Genomic DNA, 13104 nt, shown 5'->3' with positions numbered 1-13104 from the left:
TTGCGGGAACTTAAATTACTTTTTCCAGGCTAAAAGCTGCACCTGCATTGAGGCTTGCTTTTTGAAAAAGAAAAAAAACAGGGGGCAGAGAATTTCACTCTGTGATTGCTGCCCTTAACACCAGGCTATGGGCTGCTGGCTGAATAAAAGAGACTAAGAGATTGGAAATGCTGCTGTCAATGAGTTCAGGAGAGAGGAAGAGGGGTTAAAAACTGAACTGATTCGGTCTTGAAAGCCAAGAGGAGGAAAGAGCGCCAACATTTTGAGGTTCTCCAAAACCCAGTGCCCCATAAGTGTTCTTTTGGCTGTGCGAGCGCTGCTAATCCGTACAAGGGCAAAGCAACGCAGGTTCACCTTCCCCAGGGTTGAGGAGGGTTTAAATCAACCACTGACCCAGCTCTGCCCTCCCAGTCCTGGCTCCCTCCCAGCCCCGATCTCTCGCTCGCGCTGTGCAGGCTTGGTCCCCTCTGTGGGTGTCCAGTCCCTGCTGATGTCCCTCTGCCCTCCTCCTCGCTCTGCGCCCCGCAGCCCCCATCCCACCCCATGTCCTGTGCTTTTACCCATTTTCCTTGTGCTTTTACTCATTTTCCCTGTGCTTTTCGGTCTCTCCTGCTCCCCATTCACCCTCCAGACTTTTCTGGGCTCCTTCCTTGCTAGCTCGGATTTTAGCCGCCCCAACTCCACGTCCCCTGCACCCTCCTCTGGCCCGTGCTGGTGGCGGGGGATTTTCCTCCCACGAACCATGTGTGTCGCTGGTTACCCTGCCCAGATTAGAGGGCCAGCGCCCGGCACCGCACGCTGGGACACGCACGGTCCGTCCCCTTGCCTTCCCGTCCAGCCCTGCTCCCCAGGGAGCCGCAGGCTGCACGCCTCCACTGCGTTAGGCTGCAGCGCCCGGGAGCCCCAATTCGGCAAAAATTGCTTTTCTCTTTAATCCTTTTTATGCTCCAGGGAAGCTTTTTTTTTTTTTTTTTTTTCCTTTCTCCAGCTTTCTCAGGCAAATAGTCCACCAGACACACATGGACCATCAGGCAAATATTTCACCCCCAAGTTCTCAGCTGGAGGATGGAGGTATCTCTGTTTTCCTTAGCACTGCTGCAAGCAGGGGAGCAGCCAGCTGCAGATGAAGGAGGGTTTTTGGAGACGTCCCAGTGGGGCTGACGTGTTCAGTAGCGGGGAACGTGCATCAACGCAGCTCTCCGGCGTGTCAAGCCGAGGTAGGTCACCCCCCTCTCAGGCTGGGAGAGGAGCACGAGGAGTGTGAAGGGATGAACGGGGACACCCGTGGCCAACATGGGTGATGGGGAGGATGCCACCACCGTAACGGAGCCTACGGCGGTGCGGTTACCCTTGGCAAAGCGGGCAACCAGCTCCGGAGCTGATGATTTTGTCCTCTCGCCTTGTCCTTCCCCTTTCCTCCCAGCCGTCCCACTGCTTTTGCCTCCACCCACAGCTCTTCCTCTTCTGTTTTACCCCAAACTCTCAGTTCCCCACTCCCTGCCTCTTTGTGCCTCCCGGGTTTTTACCCATTTTCCTTCTGCTTTTCTGTGTCTTCTGCCCACAGTGTCCTCCAGACTTGTCTGGGATCCTTGCCTTCTAGCTAGGATTTTAGCCACCACCGAACTTTTGCATGCAAACCATGGTGTGCGCTTGAGGTCTTTTAGATGTCTGAATGCTGCTTGAATCTACAAGTCAGCTGAAATGTCCCTTTGGGGAGTTTCACATCACCCACCACAGGCCACGTACTCTTGCCTGTTAATGAGCAAGCCTTGTGGTCTCCAACAGTCCTCCTACAGTCAATGCCAACAGAGGAACTCCTCCGGTTCAGAGCACGTAAGCTGGCTTCCTGCTGCGGCATGCTCCCTGCAGGACCCGTCCCTCTCTGCGGACGGTGCGATATTGTCAGTAAGCCTATGGCGTGGATCCCGGGGTTGCATGTACTGCCATGGTCAGCAGCATAGGAACTTGACCTGAACTTACCCCACTCCTTACCCTCCCAGGCAGCTGCTGCCACTCAGAGTGCAGACATGATAGAGACAGCGTGCAGAGAAGTGGAAGTCATCAAGGAGGAGAAGAGGATGGTGCTAGGAGGCTGCAGAGAGTGGCTGGGGGGAGGAAGGCAGTGGCAAAGGTTATGGAAGAGGCTATGTATTGGCTATTTTAAAAGGAGAAGTGTTGGGACCTTGAGGCTCTTGCCCAAGACCGCAGAGGAAGTGTGCTCTAGAACCAGAACTGGAAAATGGATCTTCTGACCCTCTTCTGACCCTCAGAGTTCTGTGATCTCAGATCACCTGTCTTTTTGCCCTGCTGCTAATTAAAGATACAACCGAGTGAGAGCACCGACTAGACTTTGTGTGAACAAGTAGTATTCACCCAAGGGAAAGTCAAATGAGAAACTGAAACCTCACACTGAAGGCAGTTGTCTGCAATGGAACCATAACATGTGAACTTAGGAGTCACTCGTTTAATTAGTAGCTCTATAACCTCTATTGGTTTGTTTCTGCAGGCAAAATATCTACCTAGGCTGAGGGTGAGGTCCAGAGGGAACAAATTAGCCTATAGGAGAATATTTTCTAGGAATTTGCTAGTTGTCTTCAGAGGTGTGATACAAAGAGCTCTGAAACCTGAAGCCCAGCCTCTTTGCATCATTGCCCCACTTCTTTCCTTGCCCACTTCTGTTTCTAGTGTTAAAGGATCCCCTGCTATCTATTTTAACTTCCTTCGCAAGCCTGGATCCAGCCTGACTTTTGGCAAATCTTGCTTTACCGCTACAGTTCTTGACCTCAGAGACGTAGTTTTTTTGCAGAGCTGTGCTTTCTTCCATTCCTTATTTGTGTTTTGCCTTATAAAGGATTTTAGAGGATAGTTCAGCGACTTTTTAGCCGGCCAGTCCTTTCCTTTCTGTTCTTCCACTGTGATGAAGATTTCAAGGATATCAGATCCCGCATTGAGTCTTGAACAAATAGCTCTTTTCTTCACTGATCAGTTCTCATAATTCAACCAAGTTTGCCACTTTTAAATAAGTGTATTATAAAGATATTTTTGTTAATCCCTCCGTTCACTTTAAAGTAGATGGTCTTATGGTCACTAGATCCAAGGTTATTTCCTATGCCCAACTTTTAAAATGATGTCCTTAGGATATACCAAAACCAAGACTAAAATCAAATTACTTCTGTTAATTCAATGTCTGCTTGGTAGAGAAATTTGCCAGTTATTACATCAGGAAATCCAAAAGGCTGTTGGAGCAACTCCAGTGGAAGCCTCCATGATAATAGGGGGTTGGAGCACATGACATATGAGGAGAGGCTGAGGGAACTGGATTTGTTCAGCTTGGAGAGGTGGAGGCCAAAGGGGAGATCTTATTCTCTAGTCATGTAATGGGAGGATGTAGAGACCATGAGTCCAGACTCTTCTCAAAGGTGCACCGTGATAGGACAGGAGGCAAAGTACACAAGCTGGAACATGGGTTGTTCCGATAAGATATTAGGGAAAACCTTTTCACCATGGGAGTGGTCAAGCACTGAAATGGGAGCCCAGAGACGTTGCGGAGTCTCCATTCTTGGAGATACTCAGAACTTGACAGGGCCCTGAGCAGCTTGAGCTAATTTGGCCTGCTTTGAGTGGGGAAATTGGCCTGGATGACCTCCAGAGATTGCTACCAACCTGAATTATTCTATGACTCTCTGATTTTATCCTGTTGTTAGTAGCACACATTTTGTAGAATATATCCTGGAAGTTACGCTGTTCCGTAAGGACACAACTCCATATAAATCTTTGTGAAGGTAGTCCAGATGTTATGCAGCTATTTCATAACCCTTACCATTTTTTCCAAAAACAATTTAGACCCAGGTAGGGGGACAGCGTTGGCAAATGAATGATCCTGTCTGCAGCAGGTGCTGTTTGCTGTGAACATGCAGCCTGGTCTCTTCTGCAAGTGAACAGAATGTGTCGTTCTTCCCAAGAGTGCCCACCCTGCTTGGCTTGCGGAGACTGACCCTGCACAGCATGTGCAGGAAAGCTGGTGTACACCTAGCGATCAGGCACCGTAATTCTGCTGGCAGCCTGCTTGCTGTCCAAGTGAGCAGCAGCCAGGAACTGTGCTGTTTGGAAGCAAACTGTTCCTGCCAGTGCTTCCACAAGCATTTTCTTAATAAGCCTTTTTTTCGTTTTACAGTTGGTTTATTTAAATCATAACCTACCAGACAATCTCCCATTGAAAACCCCATACAACAGGAACTTGGAGACAAAGCTTTAAAGCATCATAGGTTTCTTAAAATCTACCTGCAGCTTCACTGAAATTGTTTGGAAACATGTCTAACCTTGCATGAACTCTGTTCCAAGGTGGAAATGAAACTTGAAAGCCCATCCTGTCATTCTTTTATGCAGCCCTGATGGCCTGGGTGTAATTTTTCCTTCTTTGCAATCTTGCAGATGATGTGTTTGAAGATAAAATGCAGAATGAGGTGAAGGCTGTCCTGAAAGAGAATGCCTTGATGAGCTGTGATGTGACCCAGGAGAAGACTGAGGTGAAATGGTACAAGGAGGGGAAGCTGATCACCTCAAGTGAGAAGTTCAGGGTAGAGTCGGAGGGCAAAGCACGGTGGCTGGTGGTGCATCAGGTGGAAAAGACAGACGCTGGCGAGTACACCTGTGAGGCTGCTGGCCAGAAAGTGCTCTTCCAGATGGTTGTCACAGGTGAGAGAAAGTTCTTTGGTCCATCCTTCCTATTTCTTGAATATTTAGGAAACTGATATAGATATATATATATTTTATATATATATATAAAATCTTTGTGTGATTAATGACAAAGCAGCTAAAAGATTCTTTAAAAAAAAAAAATCACAATCCACATGTCCTTCCGATAGGTTTAGATGGATATCGTCAAGCCAGAGAGGTGGTTTCCAGTATTCCCTGTGAGCTATGATACAGAGTTTAGGAAACTTCAGCTCAGGGATGCACTTTGAATTAATCTCTCTTTTCAGAGCCAGAAGTTGTGTTTACAAACAAGGACAGGGTGCAGAAGGAGGTGCAGGCAGCCCTGAAAGAGAAGGCCACGCTGAGCTGCGAGGTGGCCCAGAGGGGGACCGAGGTGAAATGGTACAAGGAGGGGAAGCTGATCACCTCAAGCAAGAAGTTCAAGGTGGAGTCAGAGGGCAAATTGCGGCAGCTGGTGGTGGAGCAGGTGGAAGAGAAAGATGCTGGCGAGTACACCTGCGAGGCTGCTGGCCAGAAACTGACCTTCAAGATTAATGTCATGGGTAAGACTGATACTCTTTTCAAAATTTCAGTAGAGAATAATAAAATAATAATTGTGATTCCATATTACACAATGACCCAATTGCAATAGTCTGGGCTCTACTGCAGTCTGTAAAGTTTATCTGATTTGCTGTGTGCTGGGTCTGGTATATACTGAAATATTTGGTTTTATCATGTCACAAAGGCTTGTCACATTCTTAAGTAGTCTATATAATAATAATTGCAGAAATGAATAGAATAGAAATAATAGTCAGCATGTTGTTCAAATCTTTCCCATTCCTGGGATCCCAAAGGGTGATTCTTGTGCACTGAACCTCTTGACAAAGACAAGCACGTGTGATAGGAGTGTACATTTTGCATGAAGCATGTCAAGGGAGGAGTAACATGAGCTCCACCAAGCAGCACGTTACCCCATTTACAATGCCGTTGAGTAGGAAGTCACAATCAGATAAGCGAGTCTGACATTCATTGTGTGAGGCTTGATCGGTCTGTATTGGAACTGCAAGTAAAACAGACTATCCGTAAAACACGCAAGGAATAAAGGATTGGCTTTGCCAGCCAAGAAATGGAGGAATAACTTAAGAACCATCAGTGTGAGGACTAAAGACTTTCAGAATTTTCAGAAGAAATTTGGAAAGAGAGTGATGAAGAGGTACTCACCTGGGCTGTTCCAGCCACAGGCATTTCTGAGCATAGTGCTGGACTAGCAGTGGTGAGCCTGAAACCAGTTGAACTGTGAGAGGAATTGCTGAGGCTTGATGAGTGTTAATCAGTAAAAAAGTACAGATTAAATGAAAACTAGCCCAGACTGTTAGAAAACAAGGTGGCTAGTTAGATAGCAATTAAACAGCTTTTTTTCTGCATTCTGCTTCATCTGTTTCTTCTGCATCCAGCTGTAAAGCCTCTAGTTACCACAACAAAGTTCTCCTCAGAAACATATTTTCTGGAAAACACAGAAGTACTTGGTCATGTGCTTTTCTGTTGTAGTATTTCAATCCTGAAATGAAATTCGTTCAAAAATCCTTTCCTTGTTAGATTTCCACACCCAGTTCTAAAAACTGAGAGGTTGGAATGTGCTCTGCCATTTGCAGTTTTAACAGCAGAATTTATAGAGATGGACTGAAAACTCAGCACTTTTTTGAACTCATGCTATTGTGTATTTGAGGTCCTAACCTTCTGAGATGCTTGTAACACTTCTGCTAGATGCTAAATGCCCCTTTGTCTTGAAAGATTCCTAGTACTTGGTCTTTTAGAACTGGATTCAGAAGGTTCCCAAACTGTTCTAAGCGTGTGATGTTGAAGGGAGTGTTGAAGTTGTAGACATGCTTGAGTACCTTGCCGCCCACAGTCCTGGGCTAACTGACTGCTGTAGGGAAATTGTATTCCTTTGTCTTTTGACCGTCACATCTGTGACAGTGGAAGAGACTATGAAGAGTGTTCCAGAAGCCAACAGTACTGTGTTGGGTTAGGATGGACAAGTGAACCAGGAGACCATCATTTCTGCTATGACATGTTACAGTTGTGTCCTTGATAATTCACTGTAGGTCTTAATGAAAAGATATTGGGGGGGGGGGTTGGTGATGTGCAGGAAAGATATTCTGTGGAAGTTTCTGAATTTGACATGTTTTGCATGCTTGCAGTCGTGGGAGTGGTCCTTTCCATTCCTGGACTCTTACTCCCCTAATTTCCACGTTGCAGTTTGCTCACACAGAAGGGTAGATACTGTCCAGTGAAGACATTTGGTTTTAACATAAGTGGTAACCTTGATGTTTTCCAGGCCTGTGCACACAGATGGCCTCATTTGAATCCCTCTGTCAATATTCTCTCCTTTTTCTGCACTCAGAGCCGACACCTGTGTTTATAGACCAGGAGAAGGTCCAGAAGGAGGTGCATGCTGTCCTGACAGAAAGTGCCAGCCTCAGCTGTGAGGTAGCAGAGGACACAACTGAAGTGAAATGGTACAAGGATGGAAAACTGCTCATTTCCTCTAGAAAATTCCAAATCGAGACTCTGGGCAAAACCCGTCGTCTGCTTATAGAGCGGCTGGAGAAGAAAGATGCTGGCGAATACATCTGTGAGGCTGCAGGCCAGAAGCTGACCTTCAAGCTTGGAGTTACTGGTGAGTTTTCACTTTGGGCATGTTATGCAGCTTTGCTGGGTGGCTAAGATGAATAGTGATTATTCTGTACCTAATGGCCACGGTGCAGCTACGATCTCTCCTGGAGCAATATCTGTGAACCATGCTGCACATGAATTTGGCCATTTGAATTTAGCAGTGTTGAGGAGGAGAAACTGGTTGGAGACTCCTTGGCTAAAGCGATGCTAAATAGTTTTTGTTTGTTTGTTTATCATCTCCTTCACACACGTTATCATACAACCTTTTCCAGTGATGGGTAGCTGAAAATGAGCTGGAAGTGGGAAGTTTTAAAGCACAGAAATAGAGCTGTGGGGAAAGGCTGCTAAGAAAAACTAGATTGCCACTGTGTGCGCCCTGTTCTGGGGCAAAGCATTGTACAAGGTAGAGGAGAATGGGAGTAAAGCAAACAGATAAGAAAAGAGGCTGTAAATTCAGGATTAGCATATTAATATTTCTTCTTAATTAGATCTAGAATCATCCAAATAAGAGAAGAAAGATTATATAGGTAATTTTACCACTAAGAAAGAAGCATTTTATGAGTGGCAGATAAAATGTATATTTGCATTTCCTTTTCTTGGCTCCTCTTATAAGCAGAAGCTCTGAGTTACCTGACAGATTATTTTCTCAGCAAAAGATTATACCAGTCACAAATATTCATCCATATTTCCTGGGTTGTTACAGATTATGCCATGAACTGGAACCCTATTGTGAGAAGAGACAGTAACTGAATATTGCTGGGTTAAGGACCCGGAAATGAAGCTAATAGTTTGTCTTTTTTAATGCCTTTCCTAGAACCAGAGGCCAAATTTGAAAAGAAGGTTGTCCAGAAAGAGCCCCTCATTGTTCAAGAACATGAAAACATCACTCTGACTACTTCAGTAACGCCTGAAACTGCTTCAGTCAAGTGGCTGAAGGATGGAATAGAAATCAAGGCGAGCAAGAAGTATGAGATCAAGAGTGAGGGGGCTTCCCGGACCCTGACGGTGAACCTGGCTAAGAGCACGGACACTGCTGTGTACACCTGCTGCACAAAGAATGACAAGCAGGAATTCCAAGTGAAAGTGCAAGGTGAGCAGGCAGCTGCCCCCAGGTCATGTCCCTGCCTAACAGCTCCATTTCCCTCGCGGGAGGATGGAGGTGAAGGAGTCCAAACTCCCCCTAAAACTGCTCTAGGCTCAAGACCTGAACTGCTGTTGCTGCTACTGTGGCTCCCATGCCATGGGCTAGCAAAGCTCCTCCTGCCTCTAAAGACCCAGTTGATGTCCTTTGCTGGGCTTTCGCTCAAGGGAACAAGAAGGCCTCCGATGGGTGCTTTTCCTGGTGTTTGCTTTCCACAGTCATCACAGCATTCCTATCACCTCCTAGCCTAGTGGCTGGGGAGCGGGCAGGGCTTTAGCTCTTCCCCACTCTGTCCTCCAGCATGACAAAGCTGATGAGGAAGATGTACAGGGATGTTGTGTGAGGGTAACGTTTGTAAGCTGGTCCTGTTGGGGGAAGCAGGGCCTAAACTGTCGCCTCTGTTCCTGGGACAGTGCACAGGGTTGCTGCTCCCTCATCAAGGCTAAGGCTCTAAATTGACTGTCTCATCAGAAGGATGGGGTGCAGCTGGTGCTCACACAGAGAGGAGAGGGTTGATGTCCAGGACCAAAGGGCTAATTGGGCCCACTGCTGCAGTATCTGCCCCCAGGCAATAACTCTATATCCCTTTACTGTCCCCAACAGCAGAGCATCATAAAGTCCAGCCAAAGAAAGGAAGGTGCTGTGCAGTGCAGTGGCAGAGAGGCACACAGGCTAGGGTTCATCTCCTTTCTCCTCAGACATCCACACAAGATGTCTACAGCTGGGATGCACCCCCTCAGCTCTCTTTGGAGTCAGTGGAGAGGAACGGTTGCTAGTAGGTCAGAATTCATCTGACCTATTGAAACATCTACTTCAGGATGAGATGAATCACGCCCTGGATTCGTTTAACTCCACTGTCTGTGTCTCCAGGGACGGAAGAGACAAAGGTGGATGGGGCTTATGCCTCTACAGATTTTTTTATCTAGTCAGGCAAATGAAGCTCTGATGTGAAAGAACAGATGATCTCATTTGGTAAAAGATGAGAAAGAAAGAAAGGCAAAACCAAAGCCTGTTTAAGGCACTGTTATTGCTCTACAGAATAATATTAATAATAACAAAATTCCATGTCAGAGGAATCTCCCTAAGTTTCCACATCTCTGGTTTGTCTCACACCATGTTCACCCCATGTCTCAAAGACATGCTCCTAAGTGTTTTCTTCCTTTCCATCAGCTCCCCGAGTGGTGAAATTCATTACGAGTCTCAACAGCGTGGTCTCTGAAGAAGGAAAAGAGGCTGTGTTCAAGTGTACCGTCTCTCCCAGTGATGCTGTGGTTACATGGCACAGGAATGGTGTCAAGATTGAAGCCAGCAAGAAGTATGTGATCTCGCAGAGTGACACCAACCACAGCCTGACGATCACTGATCTGACGGTGGAAGACGCAGCTGAAATCTCTGCCAATGCTGAGGGTGTAGAAAGCAGTGCCAACCTCAGGGTGCGAGGTAAGAGACAATAATGTCCCTTTGACAGGCTATCACTGATGCTGTGATCTCTGCTTTATATGGCCTTCCCCTTGACGGATTATATTCGTAGTAGGGGATTGCTGCTTTCAGTTTATTAAATAAAGATGCCCAGAATGCATGGGCCACTATTTTAATTCCTCCCGATAGCCCGTTTTCTGGATCCTGCACGTTTTTGCTAATATCTTTCTCCTTTGGCAGAAGCCCCAGTCTCATTCAAGAAGAAACTGGAGCCCAGAACAGTTGAAGAGAGGGACACAGTGATCCTGGAGGTTGAGCTGACCAAGGCTGCAGAGGTGAAGTGGATGAGGAACAAAATTGTGCTGAAGCCCAGTGAAAACATAGAGATCAAAGCTGAGGGAACGAAGCATATCCTCGTGGTTAAGAACATCTCCTTCGCAGAAAGGGGCTTCTACTGCTGTGAGAGTCCTGATGACAAGACCCAAGCCAAGATCAATGTGGAAAGTAAGTTGAACGGTTTCCCATTCTGTAATTCCCCTGGATAGGGTTTGGAGATGGATTCTGGTCTCTTCCATGACAATTACCCGTCAAATGACTGAGAGAAGGTGGAAGCAAGGGCAGTACAAAAGGAACAACTGGCTGCTTTTTGTTGCCTCCATCTCATTGCACCGGCTTTCAGTCATGCTGTCGACCATTAAGCCTCCTAGCTCATTCTTCTCCCTCCTCTGAAATTTCTCCCTCTCTGGTTGACTCTGTTTTCTCCATCTTAGGGCTTTTAGCAAGCCATTCCCTGTTCAGCCATCTGTTGCCCTAATTCTCCTCTGTAAAGCACCTCTTTCAGAATGTCTCTTTATAGTCAGTCAGGGTTAGAAAAACTACAAGAGCAAATCTTCTATCCGTGGGTGCTGCCCTTTCAAGTAAACGAATGGTCTCTTGGCTGTAGCTCTGTACTTGTATCCTCTTTCCTACATCCTTTTGTCATGTTTGTTACAGGATAAATGAAGACAGGATTTAAGCACTTAAGGGCTCTCTAATTTTGTCTTTAAAGCCCCTGCCACCAATTGGTGCTGTCTAAGTCATAAATAATAGGTAAGGAAGGACTTGATAACAGACTTCAAGTACCTAAAAGGCTGTTGTAAAGTGGAAGGGAACAATCTGTTCTCCATGCGGAAATAATGACAGGAAATAATGGGCTTCAATTGCAATGAGAAGGATCCAGGTTGTACAGTAAAAAAGCTTTCTGTTGGTTGGATGACTGAATAGAATCATCTGAAGAGGTTTTGGAGCCTCCATCATGGGCTTAAGAAAAGGTTAGTGAAATATCTGTCTGGAATTACATAAAGAGCTGAGCACGTCCTAGAGCAGGGGAGAAGGGCTGGATGATCTTTCTAGGTCTTTCCAGCCTCATGTTTTTGTGATTTTTTTTTTTTTTTTGGATGGTGTGAGTACATACCTTTACACAAGATGAAGAGACTGATTTGATGCATTGGTTCAGATCTTTGTTTTAGATTTTCATCAGTGCACAGAGGTCTAGGGCAAGGTTAAAATAGGTTAAGTTCTGAGTAATTGTGACTTTGCACTGAAATAATGGGGAATTTTTGGATTTGGGTGATTCAGCATCATCTTTTTGTTGTTTTGGATGTGGTTAGACCCAGATGAACAGGAATCTGAGCCCAGGAAAATATAAGCAAAAACTTCTGCAAAGTAAGCAAACTCTTGTAACTCATCTCTAATCTGCTTAGCTCTAGAATAGCCTTACGGTTCCCCTCTCTAAGATTTCTTGTACATACCGACTGCTTAATTTTAACTCCTGCTGCAGGACTTCTCGTGAAATAATTGGTAAGAGTCTCTCATGAGGCTGGAATCTTTGCCGTTGTCCTTTGCTTCGTGACTCTGTGCAGCTGCATGTGCCCTATAGCTAAAAGCTGCTTTTCCTCGAGGACACCTGTGATTTCCTGTCATTCCTCAAGTTAATCCACCTTAGTCTTTCTGCTAGTGCAGATGTATTTTGGTTATGCCCCTGCTGTGAAGTGTCTTTCTCTACTGGCTATTTGAGGAACCACGGGGGACTGAGATCCTGATTTAGAACTAGACTTAGGCTTACTGTTTCTGTTAAATGGGATGAACTGGGATTGTAGAGCGTAGAGCAGTGTAGCACTTCCATGTTCACAATGTCTTACTCCATCCTCTTTCACGTGTTGCACCCCAAAGCATTTTTTCAGACTCTGGGTGATATCCAGTTTCCTCCCAGCAAGGTGTTTCATCACCACTAGCTGTAGCTTCGGTTACTCCTGTTTGTAGGCACTGGCTGTTGCTATAGCCAAGTGTAAAAATGAAAGTGATGGAAGAGTGTTTGTACAGAAAGGAATTGGTTAATCCTGATTGCTACCAACAGTGTTTTACACTGTTTTGGATAAGGTGAGTCGTGTAAGCATAAATGGGTATCTGACTCTGGTTTAGAAACTTCCCACTCTGAGGGAGGAAGGGGGAATTGGTACCAGATCATTCTGGGTCTTGTGCTTCCCAGACTTTCTTATCCCTTATGCTTAGTGTCACTATAAAAGGTAGCTCCACTGATCGACTGAGACTGTTTTGTGCAGTGACTGAAACTCAAGGTGATCTGAGATGAACCGTGAACACCTCATTGCATCAGGGAATGTTCCTGTCTAATTAATTTTATGTCGGGGACAAAGAAGTCCACGGTAATGGGCAAAAGAGATTCTTTTTGTGGATGCAACAGGAAAGGTGGCCATATGCAAGAATATCATTAGAACATATGCATTCTATATCCAAGTCCTCCAGAGCTCTCGCTCTGCTTTACAGCACAAGCAAAACTCTAAAAAGTATGAGTTTAAAATTATGTTCCATTTTTTGGCATTTAAGCCCATGGCCTATTTTTTTTAGATGAATACATAAGAGCTTATATTGAGGTCAGCAGAAGCTTTTTAAATGCTCACAATCTGGGGAACTGGGCTACTATTACTTGGTGCTTGGCTTTGGACTGAGAAGCCTGATTTTAGATGACCTTTTTTTAAACACCAGACTGGACTGATACTCTTTGGCTTGAGCCTGCGTACAGTGCTAGGTAAACAAGGAATAATTATGTGAAACTATGTTGATTTACTCCAGTATAAAAGATGCTCAATCAAAAGATAAGGCTCTATCCTGATCTT

At 45.6% G+C, this 13104-nt stretch overlaps 1 protein-coding gene across 1 annotated transcript in view; it reads left to right on the top strand.

Annotated features, from left to right (window-relative positions):
* The first annotated feature begins 1019 nt into the window (after window positions 1-1019).
* LOC136991343 (obscurin-like) overlaps window positions 1020-13104 on the top strand; it is a 138135-nt gene continuing 126050 nt past the window's right edge. Inside the window, 7 exon segments of the mRNA XM_067292209.1 lie at window positions 1020-1071; window positions 4432-4695; window positions 4983-5258; window positions 7100-7375; window positions 8186-8461; window positions 9683-9952; window positions 10172-10435. Of these exon segments, the coding sequence (XP_067148310.1) occupies window positions 1020-1071; window positions 4432-4695; window positions 4983-5258; window positions 7100-7375; window positions 8186-8461; window positions 9683-9952; window positions 10172-10435 (1678 nt within the window).

This window comes from Apteryx mantelli, chromosome 2 (genome assembly GCF_036417845.1).
Source record: "Apteryx mantelli isolate bAptMan1 chromosome 2, bAptMan1.hap1, whole genome shotgun sequence".
Taxonomy (NCBI): Eukaryota; Metazoa; Chordata; class Aves; order Apterygiformes; family Apterygidae; genus Apteryx; species Apteryx mantelli.
This window is presented reverse-complemented; position numbering and strand designations above follow the sequence as displayed.